The sequence below is a fragment of the Choristoneura fumiferana genome, chromosome 12 (assembly GCF_025370935.1).
Source record: "Choristoneura fumiferana chromosome 12, NRCan_CFum_1, whole genome shotgun sequence".
Lineage (NCBI taxonomy): Eukaryota > Metazoa > Arthropoda > Insecta > Lepidoptera > Tortricidae > Choristoneura > Choristoneura fumiferana.
Window position 1 is genome coordinate 11,961,177 of NC_133483.1, and position 27,468 is coordinate 11,988,644.

At 37.3% G+C, this 27,468-nt stretch overlaps 1 protein-coding gene across 1 annotated transcript in view; it reads left to right on the top strand.

Moving 5' to 3' along the window:
• Positions 1–27,468, top strand: part of sif (guanine nucleotide exchange factor still life) — a 165,487-nt gene that overhangs the window by 124,721 nt on the left and 13,298 nt on the right. Inside the window, 14 exon segments of the mRNA XM_074095344.1 lie at positions 464–646; positions 2,242–2,442; positions 3,618–3,842; positions 9,126–9,312; positions 9,823–9,937; positions 13,726–13,880; positions 22,564–22,667; positions 23,470–23,643; positions 25,604–25,798; positions 25,887–25,995; positions 26,124–26,303; positions 26,389–26,526; positions 26,616–26,773; positions 26,876–27,063. Coding sequence (XP_073951445.1) covers positions 464–646; positions 2,242–2,442; positions 3,618–3,842; positions 9,126–9,312; positions 9,823–9,937; positions 13,726–13,880; positions 22,564–22,667; positions 23,470–23,643; positions 25,604–25,798; positions 25,887–25,995; positions 26,124–26,303; positions 26,389–26,526; positions 26,616–26,773; positions 26,876–27,063 — 2,312 coding nt within the window.

The following is a 27,468-nucleotide window of genomic DNA, read 5'->3' on the forward strand; positions in this document are numbered from 1 at the left end:
GATTGTTAGTTAAATTACATGATGGTACAAATGAAAATGTAAAATGATTTACATAAAGTTTTTTACGGTAGTTCCGAAGCTCCATGTGACATGAATCCGATTTATCTATCCTTTGAACACGTGCATTGTCAAATGCGGCATACCTTACACGAATTCCGTGTGAAAAATTCATCCCAATTTGACAGAAATCGTTGTTCGAGATAAATTTTGGTTCGAAGAAATTTCGACCGTAAACTGTCGTTGGTATATTTTTCGTTTTTGTTTTACTTTTTATTTCCTCGGCGTATCTATACATATTTTCATATTGAGAAAAAGGAATTTCTGGAACAGTACAGTACAGTTATCACAATTCATGAAAAACGGCGACACACTTTTAGCTAATATTTAATCTGTTTTTACGGTTTCAATTTCTAGTAGATTTTTGTAATTGAGTAGTTGTAGTAATCATTTACTTTTAATGTAGGATCACAAGCTGAAACACATGGCTGACTTGCAACAGTCCGTCGTTTCGGACCCTGAGACTCGAGCTCAGTTGGCTGTACAGATGTTGCAATGGGAAGAGAACCTGGAACGTCTGCATTGCGAGCAGTTCCGACTGCGATGCTACATGGCCAGTTTGCAGAGCGGAGAATTGCCGAACCCTAAGGTTTGTTTTAAACTATGTAATAGATATCTGCGACTAATCACAATTTGCAGTTTTAAGGTTAATGATAAGTGTGAAGAGTGCACTGCATGTATCTCATACATAAGTGCGAAGAGTGCACTGCATGTATCTCATACATAAGTAATTGGTTTTCTTGCTTTTTTATCAGCAGAAAAATATAAAGCACGGAATTAACTTGTCTTTGATCTAGCACAGCGTTTTGTTTTCCAGCGAGTAACAATAAAACAGCTAACTAAATCCGTTAACAAGAGCGTACATAGCATATTAAAACATAAACGTAATCTTATTTAGAATTTTCTGACAATGACAAGGCGCGAGCCCGTCGCTTGATTAAATAAAGTTTAAATTACATTAAATTTCAGTTCAACGTACCAACTCCTTTTATGCATGGAGTTCTATTAGCCATATTTAGCGAACACTTAGAACACAAGGGAAGAGAAGACCTTATTTTACATCACAAATTTACCACAGTTTCATGAAGTTAATAGACTAAATGATGTTTTTATTATATTATCTTTCATTCACTGTCTTGCTGTTGGTTACATTTTCTATATTCTTGAGCGATTGAGCGAATATACATTTTGACGAAATATGAAAATTCATCAAAACGTATTCCTTAATATTATTGAAATCTAAGCATCATCTTAAAGTGTCTATTTTAATACAATGGCAATAATAACAATAGACATTACGAATCGAAAAAAATTGCTTAGGCAGGTATGCCTCTCTAACGCGTCATGATGCCGTTATAGTAGAGCGCTTAAAAACCCTAAAGCTGTAATAGCATTCCAGCTAGTCGAAATAACGAGACCACTGTATGAACCAGCAATCTTTCATCTCACGCCGCAGTCTAGTCCACGTTGACAGCTCAAATTGTCGTGTGATTTGTTCAAGTTGACAGAGGGGAAAATTTAATGGGTTTGCTGTCGAATTCGACATTTCCTGAGGCGCGAAGCGCTGGCGGAAACTGTTGTACGGCGACCTTTGTCACGACACATATGACGTTTTCTGTCACAATAATAAAATAATGCTTCCGATATACCTACTGCAAAAATGTTTACCTTTTCGTGTCAAATTAGGTCTGACCAGCGAATACTCCTATTATAGTACCTAATAATGCCAATTTCCTCTTTCAGAAAGTACCAAAACATTAAAGTGTTTCCTTCTCAGTTTTATGCCATGTACGCAGAACATTTCTAACATAAGTAATTAAGTCTTTTTACATCTGTTTCGTTTATATTTATGTTAAGTATTCGTGACGGTAACGATTTTTAATTGATTAAAGTTATTTCAATCAACAAATTAGAATTGATATTAGTTGTAATGAACGTTTTCTGCAATGTATGCATTTAACTTTCTGTCGACGTTTTGAATAAATGGCTCATTTTCAAGGTGATTTAGGCATGACATGATGACAGAAGTCATTTTTTGAGTGACCATTCTAACAGAAATAAACTCTGGCTAAAGTTGGAAATCGTATTTTTGACATGCTATACCCTACCAGATTGAAACACAACTTATCTACTTTTTCTATCAATATATACTTTCTAGAATCTATACAAAACTATTGTCAACAGTCACTGCTAACGCACGTATCGCGTGGCACGAAGAGCACGCTGAACAAACTCGGCGTGTTCACGGTATCATCGTTCCATGCGTTCATATGCGCGCGGTCGCCATCTTTGCTCAACAATCTACTAGCAGGCCGGGGTGCCACGAAGCGCCGGGCGCCAAACCTCTCACGCTCCAACTCGGGCTCCAGCCGACGATCGATGCAGGTATGCTATTGAAATTATCGCCGCTATAAAGTTGTATGTAAGCGAGCAAACGTGCCACGAAGTGCCCGGTGCTAAACCTCTCCAACCCAGACTTATTTTAAAAAAGGCTAGCTTAAACTTCTATACTCGTCAAATCTTACAGGCACACCTTAAAATAGAAAGGAAAAAGTAATCATCTTAATTTACGTAAAACATTCGTTTTTGGATAATTCTATTTCTAAAATTAACAATCATTAATCAATGACAATACGGTTCTGTTTTTGTTTGCCTAACATGAAAGGGTAAGGTAAAATTTGTCTCCAAAAATTAAACAACTTCGTTAATTTTGCTCTCGCCGCCGCTTCCTAATTACATTTCCCGGATACTACAAACGGCTGGCCAAAAAAATACAAAATGAAACGCAAATAGAGGTGGTGCGGCCGTTTTTGTACGGAGATTTGTGAAAATAGCACGAGTGGAATAAATCGGTTGTGAGCGTTTTGCCCCGGCGCCGCGGTCCTGCCCTGCCTAATACAAGCCGTCACGAAAAGAGACTATTACTCGCCGCCGGTTGCCCCTGACTGCCGTCGTTAGGTAACTCGCCCTTGTTTCTACAACAAATTGCACTCTAATCTTGTTATAAAAGGAAAGGTAAAAGGTGTCCTTCGTGGACTTAATAACGTTAGAAGTCAAAATTTTATTCGATTTTCCTACAATCGTTATAAAAAACCTCATGATTTCTTCAGAAAACTTCATTCATGCATGGGTTTTTAAAGAGCTTTGACGATTTCCTTCAGCTACATAAATAAATAACGGACAGTAAGTAGTGATAGCAACCATTAGTACTGTTCGTTATTTTTTTTAAAAGGTGAGTAAATCGACAAAAGCTTTTACTTTACTCAATTTTACAAGCTTAAAAAGCAATTAGGACAACGAAAATATTAATAAAAAATAAAAAAAATCAACAAAAAATAACAGTATCTTGTTTTCAGTTTGGCTTAGTCGTAAGTAGAGCATAAAATCAACCTTAAATACTAACGAAAAATACCAGCCATTATAAGCTCCAATTCAACCCCGCTCGTTATCGATAACGACTGAACGCTGTCGGCCCAATAAACGTCAAAAGTGCTACGTCATGTTCTGATCATTTATGCATGTTTATCAACGTATCGTATACCCTTGCTTGTTTATGACAGATGTCACGCGATGAGGGTGAGGCGGCGGTTAGAGTGTCGCTGCCAGAAGGTACGACCGCAACGGTGGGCGTCCGAGAAGGCATGACCGTCGAGGAGTTCCTAGCCGCAGCCTGCGCCCGGCGATCGCTCAACGCACTAGAACATTTCGTGAGAGTAAAGAAACGGCGTGACATGGAAGATCATAACTACTTCGTTCCGCATCGCAGTGATCTCATTGAAACATACGTGAGTATTGATTACGATCCGATGGTTTTAACCGCTTAAGAAACATGTTATTCCCCCAGGGGCCCCGGAATCGAAAGAACATAAAAATATTGAATATTGGTTCACGAAGTCACGTACTAAGTATTATGTATGTATATTGATTATAGATACTATGTATGTAGGCTATCAAGGAACATTCTTGGATGAATGGAAATAGGATAGCAGTTTTTAAAAGCGGAAACAGTTGAACTTCCACGCGCGAGTGCTCTACTGCGCTTTGTTTTTATAGTACGTAGCAATACTTTGCCTTATTTTTATTTTTTGTGCAGCTCAACATGTCAGGTTAGTCCCGTTTTTGCTTTTTTACGTTCAAAGATGGCTATCGGGTTTCGTACGATAAAGTTCGTTTGTTTTCAATTCGCTGGATTCAAAATAATTGACGTCAACATTGACGAGCGCGGGCATCGAAGTTGACATTTGTACTCTCTAGCAAATGGTGTTCTAGAAAATAGTAAAAATACTAATAGTATAGAAATTGGCATTTTGTTTCGAGGTTTTGGAAAAAACGAATGTAGATAAAATTCTTGTACATATGTATGGTTACTTCAACTTTTAATTCACTGCAGTAAAATGATGTTTTCGGTGCTATCAGTTTTTTATGTTTTTAGTTTCACCTGTCCCGTTGTCTCTCTGTCTGTCTGTCCGTCTGTCTGTCTGTCTGTCGGTCTGTCTGTCCGTAGTCAAATCTTGCAAGTTAAATTTGATCAACTTCCAGTAGTCAGATCGACTTGAAATTTGGAATACTTATGCAAATCGCATAACAATACAATAATCTAATAGTGACATCCTGGTAGTCCAGCCAAGATCGTCTCCGCAGGACGGAACTCTTCAATGGTTAATAGCATCGACTTGAAATTTGGTATGCAAATGTAGTTTGGGTGACAATGCAAGTACAGCCAACAAAAAAAAACCGGCCAAGAGCGTGTCGGACACGCTCGAAATAGGGTTCCGTAGCCATTACAAAAAATATAAGTAATATTTTTCTAAGGATTTCGTATTTTGTACGGAATATTCCAAGTTTAGGTATATTTTATTATACCTTAGGCTGCTATTTACTCTTAAACTACTAATAATTCTCAAGCAAACTTAGCCGTTATAGTTTTTCTTGAAAGTTTAATATATTTACTACAATCCTGATTTTTTTCAAATTTTTCCACCCACCGGTTTAAATTTTAGAGGGGGGGGGACGCTCGTTTTTCATGAAATTTTTCAATTTAAAGTTGAAAATTTCGCAATCAAATCACTGAATCGAAAAATCGTCTTAGTAAACCCATAATGGTTTTAAAAGACCTATCCAACAATATTCCACAATATAGGGTTGGATGAGAGAAAAAAAAATTATTGTACCATTTTGTCGGCATAGTTTACATATATATTCGCAAAATTACAGCTTTCTAGCATTGATAGTCTCTGAGCAAAGCGGCGGACGGACGGACAGACAGACAGACATGGTGAAACTATAAGGGTTCCGTTTTTGCCATTGGGTTCCATTTTATGGTTAGGTTATTTAATAGTGATATTACATATTAAATCAATGAAAGTATGGACAAAATGTAAGAAAGTCATTTCGATTTATTTACCTATGTGTTTAGTGTTACAACACGGAATTTTCGGGTAAAAATGAAATAAATGTTTTAAAAAAATAGTAGAAAACAAACATTTGTAGCAAAACAAAATGAAATTAAGCTAGAGTTTAGAAAACAAAATTTAACTGTAAACAAAAGGTAAATAACAATATATATATAATTCAGTATCAAGTAATTTTTATTCTACTATGTATCTCTCTCTTTTTCCTTTGTTTATACGAACTAAACTGAGCTATAAATATTTAACAAGAAAAAAAAGCACAACCTGAAAACTGATATTGAGCCATTTGTAAATTAAGGAACGTCAAATTGTTTATAGGATTACGACACTACTCCATACATGCACTTAATTTTTTTATCTATACTCTTTTATAATTCCCAAAGTAATTATGCGAAGTATGCTGCCAAAATATATTCAAATAGGTTTGGAGATTGATTGTAGCGGGCCTGGTCATTCTACTGTTTTTTTTTTTGGAAATAATTCGATATAAGGCTAATTTTTTTATACGGCTTTTCCGTGTCATTTTAAGAACCTATATTTTCGAATCTACCAAAATGGGTCCGGAATAAAAAAAAGTTATACCCTAAAATCGGTAATTTATTAAAGCAAAAATGTTATCAGTAAATTTAGTGTCAAAATATGCTTGAATAATTGGGATGCACCAAAAAAATAACCTATAGTTTTTATTTTATTTTTTAGAAGAATAGGATATTTTAAGATGTCATTTTCATCGATTTTGAATTTGAATGAGTATTTAATTTTTTATATTTTTATAGTTGTCATTTATCGTTAAGTCAGAAATGTATACGAGTATTTCCAATGTATTTTTACAAATTTAATTATTAAATTACTACGTTACAAGTGAATACAAAAGAGTTTAAATATCAGATTTTAATAAAAAAAATCTATTTACTGTTACACCATTAAACAAACATAGGAATAATCGAAGCTAAAAGAAGAGAAATAAATAAAACTATTTTTGACATGGTTCATTTAGGACCCTAAGCCGTGCTTGAATTATTGTCAAATTGTAATGCCACACATTGTTATGTACGACCTGAATTTTTCTAGGCAATGGAACGTGGCTGTCTCACTGTGACGTCATCCAGCTTATTTCGTAAAAAAATTATAAAAATTTAAATACTCATCCAAATTCAAAATTAATGAAAATGGTAACAGGAAATTTTAAAAAAATACATTAAAGTTATTTCGCAATACGTCTAATTTATATCAGGAAAAAAAAAGATTTTGCTTAAGTCATATATTATAAAAAAGTTGGATTTTAAATAATTTTCATTTAAAACCCAACAATAGACAATATTATTGTAAATTACGTATTTTGTTGAACCGATATAACATTAGCAGCAAAAATAAGTACAAAAAAGACTTTAAAAAGACTATACTTACCTTTTATGCCGCTAACGTATTTTTTTTTTTAAATATGAAGCTTTTTTTTAAGTTCCTTTAAAAAAATTAAGTGGATTTTACATGTGTTACAATGAAGATAAATAAAAGTAGTAAATTATGCAGTAAATAGGCTTACTTATAGTAATTTCGGCTGATTATTACAGAATTATTGTTTATAAAATTTTCCCGTCGCGGTGATAAATTTTGTTGGATTATTGAAGAATATAATTGCAAATTACCTGACCTAATTTTTAATGCAAAAAATTGCTTATTTTAATTTATGTTGATTTTACTTAGAGCGAAGGTGTTTGGTGACTGGGGTAGAACGTTTTAAGAAAGTAACGATGTACCAGCTAAAGAGATTAAGTTCTGCCTCTAGGGTATTCCCGCCGTTTTGAAAACAAGGGGAGTAATTATGTTAATGATACCGCCTTGTAGCCCGTGTCGGCCCAATATACCATTCTACTTTTAAAATCTCATAGAATAAATTACTTGTAAGGCCGACGTGTTACTCGATTACGCGCTACAAATTAAATTATCAAGCGTGACGTGGCGCGTGAGCTTATTTTAATTAGCTAGGATGCTCCGCGCGGACGTTCTACTGAAAGTGTAAAAAATATACAAAAAAGTGTTTTCCTACCAAGATTACCTTGAGTACGGTCTGACAGCACATATATATATTCAGTCACTGATTTTACACACATCTGTAAGGCTTGTTGATAGTTACGTCAAAGTTGTATTGAAGTGATATTTTTTACGCGTGTTTTGAAAATAAAATGAGTGTCACGTAAATAACAGGAGATTTGAACTGTTCTAATTTTTGCACGGACATGGAAAAACCGTTGGTGAAATAGGGAACATTAATCACACCATAAATCAAGGTACATTGAAACAGAGGCGCCGCGGAGCAGGAGGCAGCATCCGATAATCAATCACAGATACGCCCTCTGATAAATATTTTGAAATCATTTTAAACAAAAATAAGGATGAACTTCTTTTGGCCCCTTATGCTAATGTTGGTACCAACTGCGACGGCTTTACTTTGATTGAGGTCCGGCAGAACGCGCAATAACCGGGTACTAATGTGTATTTTCTAATTTTAGCTCTGATGTAGATACAATGTAGAAATCAACATAGATTTACTTAAATTATATTATTTATAATATTTGTTTTTGTCAGAAAAATCATCAATTAATTTTGCGGACAAAAGTGATCACGATAATTGTTCACGTACCCCCACAAGTTTTGATTCCTTCATCTGTTGCTCTGAGGCTTTTAATTAATAGTTAAATAGTGCTTTGAGTGGCAGTTACTCGAACGATTATAAAGATATTAGAAGAAAAAAAAGGTCAAAGGGAGATATGTTCGCACGAATAATTACGTTTCTTTCATTTAACATCAAGCGTGATTTCACAAAGCCCGACTGAAATATATTTTGTACACTAAAGATTAATAAAAAGAATACTCCTCACACACTACTCCGTATTCAGTGACCTTTAGACACGGGTATCAACTTTTTCATATATTTTCGGCTGACTGATCTCGGTGGCCCGTAGTGTACAGGAGTGAATACGGTCCACCTATTCGTCTCAAGCCGGGACTAAAATCCCTAACATCAATTTTCTTTTGGCCTTGCGTGCGTCACGCCAGTCACTTTATCTCCTATGTAATCATGACTTTATCCCATATTCCATTTCACTGCCGCTGGCTGTCACCGGCCCCATCTTTATGGTCTGCCCATTTAGTACCTACTTCGCAGATACTCGTGCCGGGCCCATTCGGACCGAACGATGCGGCCTTTTATTATGTTTAAGCATTTTACACAAGACAAGTCTCAATTATCTTGCGCGTTAATTTTGACGTCCTTTTCCCTTTCTTGTCTATTGTGCGCATAGGCAAATCAAATATGTTTGTTCTAAACTCAAACAATACGAAACAAGTTTTGAAACAAGCAGCCCCAAGGATCACGTATTTAGTTTTGAAACTCTCTGTTCTATGCTTGACAAACAAAACAAGTTCATTCATATTACTTGGTAGTCGAAATAAGTATAAAAGTATTTTACTTTCACACCTCATTCGTTCATCATTATTGAAAAGAGTACTTAATGTGTTTTATACAAAATAGTCTTATTAAGTTTCATAATAAAAATATCATGTTCGAACCCAAAAATATCATTCCAGTATTAAATGCTTTACACATCGTCTTCAGTTATAAAGACACAGTAAAAAAGGTTCCCATTTTTTATATAGCTGCACACTCACGAAGTTGTGGAAGTTTGTGCGAAGATTCTGTACCAAGTGGAGCTGCAAAGGAACACCCTGGAACAGATGTGGGGCTTCAGCGTAGAGGCTGAACTGATAGAGAACGCGGAACGCCAAGACGAGTTGTGCTGCTACGTCAGTCGTGTCGAGGACAAGAGCGTCGCCATGCAAAACGGTCAGTCTTTTTAACCCTTTTACATTTTCAAGAATATTGTCCAATTGCTGCTATAGCCTTTCAATAGTTTCTGAATAATGTAGAAAGAAGCGTGAGAAACAAAATTCTATTTTTTTTTTCATTCAAGTAACAAAATTGTTATACTTACAGCAGCAACTATACTTAGTTTTATAAGTGTAGGAACTTGATAATATTAAAACATTATTATGTAACTGAAATACAGATATTATAATTAATAGGTAACAAAATGTAACATCATTTCAATCCACACACATTTATTTATCATGATGAAAATATTATTTAAACATAAAAACTGAAGTTATTTAATTGCATTCTGTGCTCGTGATATAAACTAAAGCAGTACAAGGTTATACGTTGTAGAAATATCTTGGCTAACTCTATGAGCTTCGTATCCAATTAAATATTATCCCCGCTTCTATTTTTCTATCAGTGCATCCTTGCTAAGTTTAAAAATATAATGTGCAGTTTATAAAACCCTTCTTGTGTCAGGTATTATCAAAGGCGACGAGATAATGGTGATCAACGGAGCGATAGTATCTGACCTAGATATGATGTACCTGGAGAGCGTGTTGCAAGAGGAACTCTCGCTCGTCATGATGATGAGGTATGCTGGCGCTGTGTGTATACGGAACCATTTACTTTTTGATTTTAACGCCGCCGGATGCTCGTTGTCAAGTTACACTCCATTAATCAGAAACGCGCATCACGTTTCATCCAAATTAAAAAGGTTGCATTAAATGAAATTGTTTTTGCCAAATGGAATGACTTGAATTTAATTAAAACTCCGAATAACGTTTTGGTGCTTAGACTTAATACACTGGATTATTCTTGTTATGAAAAATCTCTTCAAAACGTTCATCATACGCCGTGAATGCAAATTGCATTTTGCAACCTTACAAATAGACAAAAATTGCCTCCCTCGTCGGGTCGGAAGGAACCCCTTCAAAATATGAATTGCGCGAGAAAGGCTTTATATTTAAACTGTTCTGGTGGAATAGGAAGCCGGTCGTGAGGATAATAAAGCGGAAGTTAAAGTGTGGCGCAGTGTCGGTGGCAGGGTGAGTCGGGGCAGGGTGGAAGGCTGTTCATCGCATTTCCCGCCCTTATACACCTGACCTTTCGCGGCCGCGACAAGTTTTCTGAAGCGCTCGTGGCGACCTACATACGGCCCTGCAGCCCTACCTCGCGCCCTCCGTTCACAACACTACACCGTTTTATAAAACAATCGCCCTGCTCCCTATCGCTGTGATTAAGGGTTTCCCGGTAGCTGCAATAAATCCGTGTAAGTTCTTAACGTTCCTTACAGACTTTCAACATTAAAAGTTTACGACCCATCGAAATGATATTCCACAAGCGGGGCGGAGCCGTTAGCAAATCGTTAGTAATGTCAACAAAAATACATGATTCAAACTTAAACAGTTCCTGGCGATTTGTACACTGTTAGGATTCTTACAGTGTTTCCTTAACGCTAATCTTACTGCTAATCAGCAGTCCTTGTACTGCTATGTTCCAACGTGGAAACACGCGGCGAAATTACTGGTACATGTAATATTATAGCCAAGCCATCTATGCCATTCCTATCACGAATGCCCTTGAGTGGTGGTGCTTATTTACCAGCGGGTGACCAAATTGCTTGCTTGCCAGACTTTTTTTTAATTCAACTGGATGGCAAACGAGCAAGTGGGTCTCCTAATGGTAAGAGATCACCACAGCCCATAAACATCTGCAACACCAGGGGTATTGCAGATGCGTTGCTACCCTAGAGGTCTAAGATGGGATACCTCAAGTGCCAGTAATTTCACCGGCTGTTTTACTCTCCACGCTGACACACAACAGTGCAAGCACTGCTGCTTCACGGCAGGATTAGCGAGCAAGATGGTAGTAGCAATCCGGGCGGACCTTGTACAAGGTCCTACCACCTGCAAACCTACCTGCAGCCTAACTCATAATCAAAAGTATCAGATGTATATAACCTTAAAAACAGAGTAGGAGCCTTCATTTGCAAAGGTGGCTGCACTTGACAATATTTCGTTCCACTGTCGCTTTGACGAACTAGTGTGACGATGGCGGCGATAGGTTGCATGCAGTGCTTAGCGAGTTTGCGTCGTCCCTTCTACTTCAGTACTTCGTGCCACCGTAACGCGTCAGACTGCCTTTGTGAGCTCCTGCAATTGAGGCTCTCGTCGCCTGAATTGCCAACGTAACTAATGTTTCCCAACAAATGTCATCTCGAAATAAGTGCGCGCGACTTGATGTTATTGTTGTGAGTTCTATCTTATCGTTATATCATAAAGCCGCTCCGGTTTTAAGACGGCCCCTTTTGTTGTCCTGTTGAACGTGCTGTGCTATTAATCATTAAGTTTGTAATCTCTTGGAGTATTTTGCGAGTTTTTAACTCATAGTTGTTATTATTGCTAGCTTTTATTTCCGTTTCCGTCCTTTTTCTGTGCTAATGACACCGCTGCTTGCTAGAATCTTTTCTACCAAATTAGATTGAATAATTTAGCAACAAAAGATATCCTCAATAATGATTCATCTTACTAAAATCAAAGCTATAAATCAACGATGTCAAATCGCTCCCCGTTTTTATTTATCACACTGGCTGAGGAAACATAGTACCGGAATAAATTATAGTACGAATTCTAGCACAATAGGCAAAGTGTGATAAATAGTTTACTGTCAAGTGAGTTGAATAATAACGGGGTAAATTCAAGACGGTACGTCTCATTTCTACGTCGCTTTAGCCTGTTAATTGTTATTTCAATGAATTACGCTACGTTTATCTTAAGTGATGTTGGTAAACTAATATTCGAGTTGAGCTGCAAGTCATCCCACGTACCTTGTAGTGACACATGTGACAATAACAAACAAGGCACTCGAATGTAAAGTGCTATGGCTGTAGGTAATTACTGGTATACCTATTATTGTTTTAATAAACATTTTACTAATAAAATTATAGAAGCTAAAGTTTATATTTATATTATTTTGATACTTCTTCACGTCGAAACGGATGTGCGGATTTGCATGAAATTTAAAACACAGATAATTTGTATCTTAACTTAAAACAAGCGCTACTTTTTACCCTGAAAAAAAAACTATAATTTCCGTAGAATAGTGCATATGTTTTAACTACAAAATTTTACAAAACTTGGTAGATCCAAGTTTAACGCGAGCGAACCTGCGGGCAAAAGCTAATCAAAAATAAAGCAGATCTCGACATGTTAAAATTTTACGTTAAATACATTTAGGGGCTGTTTCACCATCCATTGAGTAGTGTTAAATGACGGTTAAATGTGATGCCGTCTCCGTCTATTCGAACAAAACAAATAGAGACGGCATCACGTTTAACCGTCAGTTAATACTAATCAACGGATGGTGAAACAGCCCCTTAACTTATCCTTATTAATCAGTAATCTTGTATCTACGTTTTCGAAGTTTAAAATTTATTATTAAATTAGGCTCGAGCATTGTGGCCGAGAATATTGGCGTAAATAATATCAAATTCAATTTCACACGTAATTTCCGAACAACTCAGAAGAGCGCGTGGGTTTTTAACAAGGGTTCTTCGCGAGGTGCAATTTCAATCGCCAGCATGCCCAGTTTTTAATCATGTTCGAGGCACTTTAGCACCTGTAGGCTACGTTTCCACCAGAGATGTACGAGGATGTGTTTGTGTTGCGAGAAATGTGTTTCTTACTAACCAATAGAATCGCTTTATTTACCTACCCTCGCACAGCACTGCTCTAGTGGAAACATTTTAGTGGAGCAACGATAGGTAAATTAAGAGTCCTTGCACATCTCTGGTTGAAACACAGCCTTATTGTAATTTAAGTATGCATTCTAGACGATGGTGTCCAGAGATCTTTTATAAGTCGGAAATCTAGATTGAAAGCATATTCCTAACTCAAAATAATACACCTCTCCATTTAAAACATTAAACCTTCATTCAAATTTTTGAGGATCTAAATTACTTAAAAAGGTTCTTTTGAGTACACACGTTTTTGGGTTAGGTATGCGAATGTTTTTGCTAAACCAGTAGTAAAGGACAAATTAATTTGCTTATTTTATTAGGTAGGTAGGTACTTATTTAAAAAAGTTATTCCTAATTACTAGCCACTGCAAATGACAATTTCAACTATCGTACGATAGATTATAGCTTTCGGCTTATATCTTGCCCATTGCCAACAACAGAAGATAAGTAAACCGATGATTAGAGTAAATTACCCGTGGATGAGATAGGTCATGCCACGTGTGTCTTGTGAATCGCCTACTGTCTACCGTTCTTCACTGAACCTTACACATCCCTCGGTTCTCAATTCAATGTACGCCTGTAACATACCAAACAGTTATGATTTTTTTATATTTCCCACTGATATAAAAAAATACTGGCAGGTCATCGCGTACTGAGCCGCCGGAGCTGGCAGGCATGATGCGAGCGGCCACAGACGACATAATCGACTCACTCGTGTGCCCGCCGCCGCCTAGCGACCCGCCTGTCATTTCGGACGATATGATATCCGGACTCATCGTGCCTGCGCCTGCTTGGAGTGAGTATTCATTTTTTTTAAACAGTAAACTGACCAAAGACGTCACCCTGTCCAGCCTGTTAATGCATTCTAGAAGTAGATTGTTCAACAAGGGACAAAAACAAGCCATAATGACACGAGATGTTTAGCCACCCGAGCAGAGCAAGGGTGGCTATAGTTCGAGCGTCATTATGGTTGTTTAGTCTCGCGTTAAACACTCTACTTTTCACTTTGACTGCGAGGAAAAAGAAACAACTTTCTGTTCAAAATTACAATATGCACAGTTATCATTTTGAGGTTATTTCCACGCCCTAAAAATCATCCATTCACAAACACCGCGCGTGATTGGCTGTTTAGGGGTTTCAAACGTAAATTTACCAAAAAATACTTTAATCCCTAGAGATTAATGAGGAGCTTTAGTCCCGATATTCAGAGACTAAAGTAACATTTTAAGAGCATGAGAATACAAATACGTTTACGTCACATTAATGATGATGATGACCAACTGATGATGACTTATTAAAAACTAAATAAATAATAGAAACGAAGCAGGTACAAAAAATGCGTAGAGCTACAATTGATAATATCGGAGTTGACAATAATTATTATTGTCATATACCATGGAGGATGTATTTTTTCTCTCAGTTATCTCTAAGTCTTGTTCGGCGTAGTAGGTGCTACGACAGTGTCTACGAAGTAGAGCGTAGCAACTCGTAGACAACATTCCTGCGCCGTAGCACTGCGGGAAGCGAACCGATCACCCGCGCAACCGCACGCTGGCGTTACGAATATTGCGAATTGCTGGAACATAACTAGAACGTTGCAGTACGTATATAGTACACTGGAACACTGAATAGATAATAGTACAAGTAACTGGAACAATATTTGATTTAATCACTGGATATTCTACAGACATAGACAAATTGTTCAATTCATCATCAAAGTCGGAACTGTTATTGTCTGTGGGCAAAGGGGATATATATCTCAACTTCAAAGTGTTTTATAGAATGCATCCGTTTCTCTAATTGACACGTTCTTCGTGTTTTCTTCCCTGTTTTAAAATGGATAATAAAGCAGCGTTTCCACCAGTAATGTTCGAGGATGTGTTGCGAGAGATGTGTTTTTCATTAACCAATAGAAACGTCTCATTTACACAGCACATCTCTGGTAGAAACAGCTGGGCGGAGCGAGGCGAGGTTAATGAAGCGTTTCTATTGGTTAATGAAAAACATATTTCTCGCAATACATCCTCGCACATCTCTGGTGGAAACGCTGCTTTTGATGTGTATTTTGGTCCTATTTTGCTTGTTTTGTCTCTCGTTTACTCAGTTGTATTCGAATCCTAGTTATGCCCAGTAGAATAAGTCCTAGAAAAGTACAAAATAATGACGACAGCTCTTTCTTTGTAGCTTTGTAACAGTTTAAGTAAAATGATTTCATTGAACGTGGCATCGGCTTCGTATGTAAAATATTATCTCTTTTTCATCCATCTACAACATTTGTAAAAAAATAAACCTTTTTTTAAATGTATATATGCGATATTCATCTCAAACCCATAAAAGTTAAACCAAACTGGACCTTTAAAGTGAAGGCGATTTAAACTACGACTTCAGATACGATCATTTTATTACAGACCTTTTTGTCTGCGAGCAATCCAAAGGGTTAAACAAACTTAAATAGGGTAGGCATTTATGATTCCATTGTTGACCTTACGTTCTTACCCGCTTTTGGAACACTCGAGTCTAAAGGGAACATTAAGATTAAAAGGCAAAAACTTTTGATGAATTAATATTAGAAAGAGAAATAATGCCTAAAATAACAAAGGATTAAATGAAAATCAAGTTCAATGTTGTTCGTAAGAGGCCATTATACAGTGAGAGGATTGCTTTATCTTAGTTTAGGTATCCTAATGTTTTGCGCTTCAATTATGTAATAAAATGTAATAAAAGCATAGCTAATTATCATAGCTCAAGAATAAATGTAGTGATATAAGTTTTTACACAGGCCAAGTAAAAAATCAATTTTATGTCAATGTCATAAAGATTTTTACATAGAAAAACTTGTCTCACTTTAAATATAACTACTACAAGTGCTTTCCCATTTTTTATAACACTGAATGGCAGAAAAAATAAGACTTATTTGACTGTCATATGGACCTGGAGGTAAAATAGTCTTTTATATTTGAAGCCGTACCTACTAGCTCGACTATTACATACCTACTAAAAGTTGAACCATAAGATAAACATTCAGAATATACAAAAAAAACATTCTTGAAGGACTAATCATTGAGCAACGCTCAGCCCAAATCTTAAAATGCAACTATTGTCATAGAGGTTCATTTTTAGACTTAGAGACTACGTAAATTAATACAAATTTATATATCTAAAACAAACTTGAAACTTAAATGAGAAACTTAAACTATTCAAAAAATGTGTAGGTTTATACCTAATTTTTTAATGTTGATGAAGTTTCATTCAAAACTAAGATCTAGGGGTAACAAATACATTTTGAAATGGAATCAGGACACCTTCACGACACTTAACAATTGGGTTTTCGATCTCGTTCATTAAATAGTGCTACATACGCACTAAAACATTTGCCATTAGTTTGTCTCTGAATTACGATAGCCATTAGGGTACTAACATGCATGAAGTTTTAATTGTTAGACTGGTAGCACAAGTATAAATAGTACATTACTGTAGAGGCCGGGAAGTAGGGGGTTGCCGGCCAAGCAGATATAGGGATGCGAGGCTGGCAACTCTACGTTCCGGCCGAGGCTGGTATAGTGCTTTTCTCAAACATGACATAAAATAAAATAAAAAAACAATAAATCAAGCTGGAAGGACGCTAGCCTGGTCGTCCTGTTGCGTGCGCGCGTGTCGAGCTGGCTGCTGGCGGCGGGCGGCTGCGGGTGGGGGAGCTGGGTGTGGGCGTGCGCCGTGCCGTGACGCAGAGCGCGTGTTGAAACAAAAGACGATCGCATTGCCGGCCAGCGGCCTGCAAGGTTGTATGAAATCTCTTTGCAGGCCGCTAGAGTGACCGCGCGCACGCAGCTGAGTCGCAGCGCCTGCAGCGCGATATTTATCGGCCTATTATTTGTAAGACAACGTCAATATTTCATGTCATGTTTGAGAAAAGAATATTTTTTATTAAAAAAAATAAAAACGTCGGTAGGAATTCATGTTTATAATTGTAATATTGATATATTCAGTATTTGACTAATCTTCCATTAAACAGAAGATTTCCCAAAGGGCAGCCCTACTCAGATTCCATTACACGAGGTACAAATTTGAGTATATTCCTCAGCCCCACAAACACCTTTCCAATTATGCCTAATTCAGTAAGGGTAAGGCCCCGACCGTGGCTGCTTGCCGTCTTATTTGCCGCCCGAAAATGGTCACAAAATAAAAATAATTTCTACTCTTGTTTCAACCAGGACCTGTATTGATACAATTTTAAATGGTCCTAACTCACTTCCATAACAAAACTACATAACTAAGCCAATATAACGTAACAATAATCTGGCTTTAGTTACTTGCTAGTACTAGTAATAGAAAAATAGAAATCACGTACTTATTTGGCACATTCAGAGCTATATTCACACCTCACCCTACTACAATGTGAAATTCCTTTTGCAAGAGACAAACCGCAAGCTCGTCCCGGGCATATTGTCGTGTCGCATATACAGAACCCTCTCCGAACAAATCAACCATTCTAGGACAATGGATTCCGAATCAATACAACTTGCAAATTATTGCTGTTGCCTTGTCCGCTTTATTTCTCAATATACATACTCCGGAACTTGTGACCACGTAGAGCTTTTATGTCAGCGTTATACCATCAAACATCGTTATTGTTCATGATATCCGGAGGAAGATACACAAAGCGATCAATCATTAACTTCATCCTCAATAGCGTTAGGTTCCTTGTATAAACAGGTAACTTGATAATTAAGTATTAGAATATCCCATATCCAGTTGTCTTAGGCTGCATTGTGTGATAATTCAATTATAACGTTCATTTGTTTTAGTTGTTAAAGTTTAGAAGCATAAAAATAATATACACCAATAATTAATAAATGTTATATAAACCATTAATTTTAAAGTTTTGATACCAAACATCCGCAGCATCCTGCCAATAATCTCGGGAGGTAAAAATATGGACTTCATTTCCTTCCTCGCTCGGATTGGAGTCATCATTCATTTTGTATTGCGGTTGCCGCTTAACAAGCGACTCTTCAATCTTCCTGCCTATGTAATACTTGGCATCATTCCCGATCTTCGACCTTCACTGACTGTGTATTGTGGCTGTCAGCCAGTAGCTAAATAAGTAATATTTTGTGCATCGCTATTACAAAATTACGTTTTGCCAATACGACGATTATGGATATTATCTCTCTATATACGTATTCGTGGGAAAAGTTGGCGGAGACACGCACAGATTGGCGCGGACGTGTATTGGAGGGTCGCAAGTATTGCGATGAAGCCTGGCTCAATGCTCTTGCTGACAAGAGACAGAAACGGCAACAAGGCGGTTCTGCACCAACATCCGCAGACTTCTCTTGTCTAGCATGTGGGCGAACATGTCGCTCTCGCATCGGTCTGGTCAGTCACCAAAGATGTTGTGCACAGGCGCCACGCTAAAATTCGTCTGGAACAGACGCGTAGGCCTGATTATGATGACGTATTCGTATCAAGATTTTGTGGTAGGTACTTCGTTATAATACATGTCTTTTACGATCAGCACACACGCGCTTTCTATATAAGGCCTCCCAACCGAATACCACCTTTACTTAACTCGATATTAAACACACTCCCTGCGTTTGTTAACTGATGCGCTGCTTCACTAACGATGAGTAATATTATTCTAAATTACCTCACGTCCAATGAAAAGTTTGAAAGGCTAGACATATTTTTCCATTGGTCTATTATAAAACATGTTTTAGCTCTAATTCATACGGAGCTCCAACCCTCTCAAAATCATTCACAGAAAAACGTGAAAGAGAAAAACGAGGCCCTCGCTGCATGAATTATAATCAACCTTGGCCTATATTTCGTATAAAGAGCCAGCTTTCTTTTAATTCTCCAATATTTATAAGGCACTTTCTGTAGTCGGCTTGTAAATTCCATTCAAATGAACAAGATCGACTTTTCCTCCACATAAAAACTGGCAAATATTTCCGAAGCGTTTTAATCTTTGGCCGGTGTAACGTGCAGGTCATTATTTAAAGCTAGCGATCCGAAATTGCTGCGCTCTTGAAACATCGGCAATGATATACCGTGCGTGTTCATTATGTTGACGTATTGACTCGTGTCGTAGTTGTTGTTTGTTTTATGACGTCTATTCTGCCGTATATTGGCGTGAGCGCCGCGGCCCGCGCTCGAGCGGGAGCGAACAATGCGCGCTCTCGGCCGCACAACGTTATTTATTATGACATTTAAGCCTAACGAGACAATTTAGGCCCTCACTCTTCTGTTTTGCTCTCTTCTAATGATGCGTATTCAATACCTATGTGGAGCAAAAAAAGCCTTTCATTTATAATTTTCACGACGCTTTCTTCTCAACTTCTGATTGCTTCATTTTTCTTCGTCTTGTTGTATTCCCGCGTGAAATTATGTTCCTAATATTGCAGTCCGTTTTTTGTTTTTTGTTTATATTCATTATTTACTGATGATGAAACAAATAGCTCTAGTGTACGTACAACGTTCGTAATTAAACCCAAATTTTCAGAAGATTAGGAGTATAATTAGCAAATAACATAATAATATAAACAAAAACTGGCCACACCATTTTAAAAGCGGAAGCTTATTTTCATTAATGTAGATTTATGCAATTAGGGTAGCAAACAGCCCCGTGACTTTGGGATAGGAAGGTACTTCGGGGTTATAAATTAAGATAAATGTGTAAACAGGTATAATCTGAAAGTTATTTGGCTTGCGCCTTTTTTGTTGTTGAAGATAATGCTATAATGTTTTAATCATGCTAAACTAATATTTATGATTTTACTAGCTTTTACCCGCAGCTTCGCTCGCGTGAACCAAAAACAGTTCAAAGAAGCAAGCAATTAAGCAAGCACGCAAGCAATCACGCAAGCAAGCACGCAAGCAAGCACGCAAGCAAGCACGCAGGCAAGCACGCAAGCAAGCATGCAAGCAAACATCTAAGCAAGCTTGCAAGTGAGCATGCTTCGCTCGCGTGAACCATAAACATTTCAAAGAAGCAAGCAATCAAGCAAGCATGCAAGTGAGCATGTAAGCAAGTATGCAAGTCAGCATGCAAGCAAGCATGCAAGCAGGCATGTAAGCAAGCATGCAAGCCAGAATGCAAGCAAGCATGCAATCAAAAGATCAAGCAAGCATACTCCCAAAGGTGCAAGCAATAATGTAAGCAAAGCAAGCATGCAAGTTATTTGGTTTAAATATTGATAACTTCGCTTGTGTAATTAATTAGATACAGCGGTTTAATTGATTTCTGGAATTTTACAAAATTCCCGTGGGAATTCCGGAAAGTAATCGTGGTTTTCATTGACGTTGCATTAAAAAAGTAAATTAAGTAGGAATATCGGGAAAAAAGTAGCCTATGTTTTATTCCAGATGTCCAACTATCTACATACCAATTTTCATCCAAATCCGTCCAGCCGTTTTAGCGTGAAGGAGTAACAAACATACTCACTCACTCACTCACTCACAAACTTTCGCATTTATAATATTAGTAGGATTATTTAAAAATAATCTTTGCATGGTTACTCTCTCTGTTAATCTAATTATTATAATTATGATTATTTTAACGACATTATTTTTTAATGATTTAATACAACAGATATTTTTAAACAACTACGGTAATTCGTCTGTTAGCAAACATGGTATGTTCACCAAACATTTTGTACGTGAAACAAAATAATTACAAATTACGAGATATTTGGTGTTATCACTTTGATTTTCGTTTGAACACCAAACCTACAGAATGTCCTCAATCACCTAAGTCAGATTTCGATGGGTCCTACGTATAAGGGCTTAAGTGTAAAATCGGTACTTTACGGGACGGGCTTTCAAAGTCAAAAACTGTCGTAACTCAGAAATGGTGTATCCGAGACTTCTAAATTTGCCACACTAGCTAATAGTACTCTGTCCTTCAATCACAAAGAATAAATGTTAATAAAATATTTTTTCATTAAAAGTTATTGTACATACATAAAAAGATCTATGTGGTACTTTGGCTCATATACGCGTACAACCTTAAAATCTTTGGTAAAAATACGTTACCCATGATACTTGGGGAAATAAAAAAAAGGAATACAATCACATTACGATGTACATACCATTGAAGTAGCCGCGTTCCGCTTGGCGTACAAGTACCTAAAAAAGGCAGTTATGCCCACAGATTTAAAAAAAAAAAACACCCGGGATTTACCGCGTAAAAGTATGAAACGTATGTTTGCCGTTTTACTTCAATGATAACTCGAAAAATAATTGAATAACAATGTTTTTTAATCCACTATCTAAATATACGAGTATATAGTTTATAGATGCATAACGCACAAAACCCAAAATTGAAAAAAATCACTTTGGCCCTTATACATAGGACCCATCGATTTGTTAATTAAAAATTGTTAGAATAAAAACTCTTGCTGTCACTACATATATTAAAACAGCACGGCCATCTTGCCGTTGACAAATAAAGGCCGCGACCTTACCTCGAGCTATTTACCCCCGTGTTGACTCGCCTCGACCAAAACTCATTGTGTTACTAGTCGCTCTCTGCATAAAAGTTTCCCAGCGCACCATGTAATTTCCGACGATGATATTGAAATCTTTAAAGGCGTATCGAAAATATCACCTTAGTGCACATTAGGATTTTTAGTACGACGAATATTACACGTACAAAGTCTGAAATACAAACAAAGTTTTATTTAAAATTGAGAATTAAAAATGGGCTTATTGATTGAATTTTTGTAATCCAACCAAAAATTACTATTTTTAGGATGCCCGTTCAACACTATTATTATAAGTAAGGAATAACAAGTATTTTGTAAAGGAAAGTCGTCGTCATCATCATCAATATCTTTTTTATCATATCTAGCCTATTCACGTTCCATTGCTGGGCACAGACCTCGTCTCAGATTGAGAGGGCTTAAGCTGCAGTTCCCATGTGGGCCTAATACAGATCGTGAACTTCGCAAATTTATTTGCTTTGAGAGAGGGAGACATTTATTTACACATATTCGATACACAGAAAAAACGTTAGGAGGAAATAATAATTAAAAAAACATCGAATGGTATAAATTGGGGCCCACTCAGCATAATGTTGCGGCAAGCCGGTTTTCTTTCACGAAAGCTCATGGTGAATTTCAAGAGTAAATGAAAGAAAGTGTTGAGAAAAGTCAAGATTTTGAACATGAAACTACCGTGAGACTCACTCATATTAAATATATTGACCCAGATAACTCACGCACTGCGCGCCGCCGCTCTGCTCGCGCGACTACCCGACGAAACTGAAACCTCGATGAAAACGCGGGCGCAGAGCGGCGGCGCGCAATGCGCGTGTTGCAGCAGCCGCCGAGTCGCGTTGCTCCTAACAGGAAGGGCTACGGATTAGTCCGAAACATGTCGAGCTAAACTCGATTTAAGACGTGAGTTATCCGGGTCAATATAACTATTTAATAAAAGTCAATGTATCTAATAAATGCTGTTTCTTTTGTGTATAGGCAAGGAACTGTACAGCCCGGACGCTGACGGCCACGACGGCGTTTCCGGCCCGCCCAAAGTCAGCTCCCGAACGAACTCCTTCGAGATTGAAAACCTACTTAAGGTATAACATATAAATATAAGTCCGCCGCCTCTGCAATCCACCTCGTGTGACTTGATTCCCAATTCAATTATCTTTATCTCCCGGAGTATTTCCCCGTTTTATTGCGTTACGGCACCTGCATGGTAATGTCCTAATGTCTCCCTCGAAAATAATAATCGTCCGGAAAATGGAATGGGATACAATTTGGCCTACCTTGTTAAACACATCAACCACTAGCACGTTTTATGAAACCAATGAACGCACGCAGGCACCTTGTACGCTCGCGATCTGAAGTCTTTTATCATCTAAATAATTCTAATTTTTTTCGTCTCATGTTTATCGTCGTATATTGTTACTCGCTGGCTTGTTTTGTTACGCTTTATGTTTGCTGATTACCTTTAAGAGACAAATTAATTAGAATTCAAACTAAAATTCTTAACTTAGTCCATATAGGTAGGTACATTAACGTACCGTAAGATTGGGTTACTTTAGCCCTCAAGGGTAACTTTGGCCATTGAGGTCTTATTATTACATTGAAATTATGACAAATTGTCATAATGGTTAGTTTTAGGTGGCCGCCCACGGTTTAGTGTTTTAATTAGACCGTTCTTCATGTGCTTTTCATATGGGCCAACGTGACCCTTCTTTGGGTCAAAGTAACCCAACCGTACGGTAAGTAAAGTTGGTAGAAGACTTCACTCGCGATCGCACTCGCATGTATGTTGCGCGCATTCGATGTCGTCTCGTGGAATGGTCTAAGTCACATCAGGAACAAAGATCTAACTCGGTGGGCATTAAATAGAAGTGTCCGCGTGGTCGTCAGAGCGCGGAGCAAGTGACGGGCTGGTGCCGTTCACCTGCGGAGACGCGTCGCGGGAGCCCTACCGGCAGTGTTGCCAGTGCCGCGGCCGGGACGCCGTCGCGACATCTCTCTGATGCTGACAAACTGAGGAAAGTGCTGTCTGAACTCGTGGACACTGAGCGAGCTTATGTCAAGGTAAAACCTTATTGCTAGTTTTTTTGTCCTTTTTCAAGTAATAACCCACTCATAGCGTCCCACTGCCTCACAGAATGAGAGGGCTTGGGCTTTAGTTCCCACGCGAGCCCGTTACCGATAGGGTACTTTACATATTGTACCATTGAACTGCTTCAGAGGTGTGTGTTGCTTTAAAATATTTTCGAGAAAGAGAAAAACGAAAAAGATTATTATATGCAGGTTTGCTGACACATGTTTTTATACACCAAATAGCTCATGGTAAATTTCAAATGCACCTAAATCTAAAATACATATATTATACTATCCGTTACCCGTGACTCTGTCCGCGCAGAATTAGTTTGTCGCTACCCCGTGGGAACTGTTCCGTTTTCCGGGATAAAAACTATCGTATGTCGTTCTCCGGGACTCAAACTATCTGTATACCGAATTTCATCTAAATCGATTCAGTGGTTTGGACGTGATGATGTAACAAACAATCAAACAGACTTTCAAACTTTCGCATTTATAATATTAGTGGAATTGAAATAAATAACCGACTGCGAAAATGTAACTGGCTCCATCCAGATTTTAATAGTTTCACGCAAAATAAATATAGTAGGGTAGCAACTGGCATATTTGTATTATATTTAAAGTTACAATACGTTAACTAACCATAGTAGTAAATTGTGAAAATAAATATTTTATATAAAGCAACTGGGTCCTCCTGGGCTCCTTGCTCAAATGCAATACAACAAAAACACGATTGTAGGTAAAAGCGATAGAGCGGATTAATAATCATAATGATATTCATCCCCATTATTTTGCTTCCGACGCGAAGCTTTGTTTTAACAAGGCTTAGGTACATGAATATGCTAACAAAGACACATGAGCACTATGAGCAGTGATCTCCAACGTGCACTGGTGAACGAACAATGCCAGCGGATCGCTAGTTTAAACAAGGGGCACAGAACCTGCACAAAGGGTTTGATTGGCTACCAGTTGGCTGAAAGAATAATTACGAATATAAAGCCTTTGGGCAGGCTCTCTGACTGGAATAAAAGAGCAACGTTTTTATTAGCTGGACTAAAAACAATGAGAAAGTTTGTGAACAGTGTCGCACTAAGATTTGCTTGTTTGAAATTAGGTTATCTGAGGTTTGTTATTTTTACCATAATTGAGATGAAGCTTAATTTGTTGGAAATGTAGTAAAAAAAATAGGTACCATCAGCCAAATATGTGGTCTACTACCCTAAAGTTGATAATCGTTTGCATGTCACAAAACAATAATGCCAATAGACGTGTCTGTCAAATTGAAAGTTCGACTTTAGCGACATATTCATTTGACAGGAACTTGTTTAAAATTGATAAACCACTTATTTGTCTGATGTTACGTCACACAATGAGACAACGTTTACAGTAAAAAAACTATATCTATGTAACGTCAAACTAAACGTCAAAAGAATAAGTACAGTAACCAAAGTTTATATTAAATCTTCGCCACGTACTATAAGCAGTTTCATAAAAGTATATCGCCTCAATCAACAACTTTGCGACACTTTCGCGCAAATTCAGTTGGAAGTTGTTAACTTTGAATACCGCTGCCACTTGTTATCTCCGCGCAGCGGGCCGATACTGGCTCAGCACCGCGCATTGGTATTCACCTGCGTTGTTAAAAGTTATAAGTATGCATACCTATTGCTAACGAGTTCTACAATTATTTTATCTACATACATGCCTCATGGCACCTACTGATGAATTTAAAATTGTGATAAACTGGTGTTTGCTGACATAAATATTCACTAAGCCGAAAAGTTTTAATGGATTTACAAAACGTATTAAAACTTGGTAAAGCCTGTCGCACCTGCGCATCATTTAACTACAAATCTTCTATTAAAATGTTGCCTGAACCCATAAAATTTATTAATTAACTACTTAGTTTACGCTTAAACGAAGGTTTATCACGAAGCTTTCTTACTTCCAGCACCTGAATAATTTATTAGAAAATTACTTGGAGCCACTGAAGAGGGAGACTTTTTTATCGAATGCCGAGATCAACGCTCTGTTCGGTAACATCCAGGAAATTGTAACGTTCCAGCGGCAGTTTCTGCAAAACTTAGAGGAAGCGCTTGAATCAGAGCCCAACTTCCATCACTTTGAATTTTCGAACCAATTTAAGGTGAGTGCTGCGCTAAGTCCATACTAATTTACAAATAAACAATTACGCAAAAGGAGACTTGAATTAAACTAAAATATCTTTGTTTCAGAATATCTTGTTTGCAGTTGGCAATGCTTTCCTTTATTACGTTAATCATTTCAAATTATATAGCTCATTCTGCGCTAGTCACAGTAAAGCGCAAAAAGTATTACATCCAAGTAAGTTTACCACTCAAACTAATACCAATTAATTTAAATCCATTCCCTCTATTAAATACTCTGAGATTGTGACTTAAGTAGGTACCCACTATAATTAAATCTAAACTCCATTAACATTAATTAAACAGATGAAGGCAATCAAGCGTTACAAGAATTCTTGGCTGCCAGGAATCCGAAACAACAACATTCGTCAACTTTGGAGTCGTACTTAATTAAACCAATCCAACGGATACTTAAGTATCCATTACTGCTCCAGCAATTGAGAAATTTGACTGATGCAAATTCCGAGGAACATCTACATTTAGTGGGTAAGGGCGCTATATCTCGAGTTCCCTCCTCATTTACATGTTTCAGACAACATACTTATTTACGAATCTGATTTAAATATTACAGAGGCTTTAAAAGGCATGGAGAAAGTTGCTGAACACATCAATGAGATGCAACGAATACATGAAGAATATGGTGCTATATTTGATCACTTGTTTAGACAACACCAAAAGTCTTGCAAGCAACCAATAGATCTAAGTCCTGGTCTGTATTTTTTTTAATCACAATTAACTTTTACTTACTTGTTTTGTTCTCCATTAGCCCCGTTTCTAATTTACGTTTTTGCTTTTCAGGTGATTTGTTATATTACGGGGGTGTAGAATGGTTAAATATTTCAGACTTTTTAGGTAAAATAAAGAAAGGATTGGAATTGCACGCTATGTGCTTTGTATTTAAATCAGCCGTTGTCTTCCTTTGTAAAGAAAGACTGAGACAAAAGAAAAAGTTAATGGTACGTTGAAAGTATTTGACTTAGAATGCTGTGATTTTAAATGCATTTTGAACACTAAGTATAACAAAAGAAAACAGTTCTTAAACATCCTCATTTTTTCAGGGTGTATCCTCAAAAAATAATTCAAATGAGGTAGAAATAATTCGATACCAGGTTTTGATCCCGGTGACAGAAGTGCAAGTGCGGGCGTCTTCGGCCAAAGATATGGATAGTCATTTCCTATGGGAGCTCATCCATCTTCGTAGTCAACTCCAACGTCGTTCGGAGAAGGTCTACGTTCTTTCTAACAGGTAAGTGTAAGTTCATCGCAGACATACAGCGTTATTTAAGAATATAAGTAATAAAATAAATAATTATTTGTCAAAATTCGGCACAGCAAGAGAAGTACCTACATTAAAACAAAAACAATAGAACAACTATACATAAACTTACATATTAAATACGAGTAAAAAGAACGAAAGAAATAACAGAAACATTGTAGTGCCAAAAGAAGCAAAAAGGGCCCCACTCAGCGTGTTGCCACGGCAAGCCGCAGCGCTGGTTTTCAATATTTATTTATTGCAGTATTATTAATTGTTCGGTATTTTTTAAACTGACCATAATAGAAAGTTGCACAAGAAATGAAAAAGTTAGTCAAGGTTGCTTACGTGACCCGTTCTGTGTGGGAGAGTGTGGTCACAGTCAGTCAACAGGGA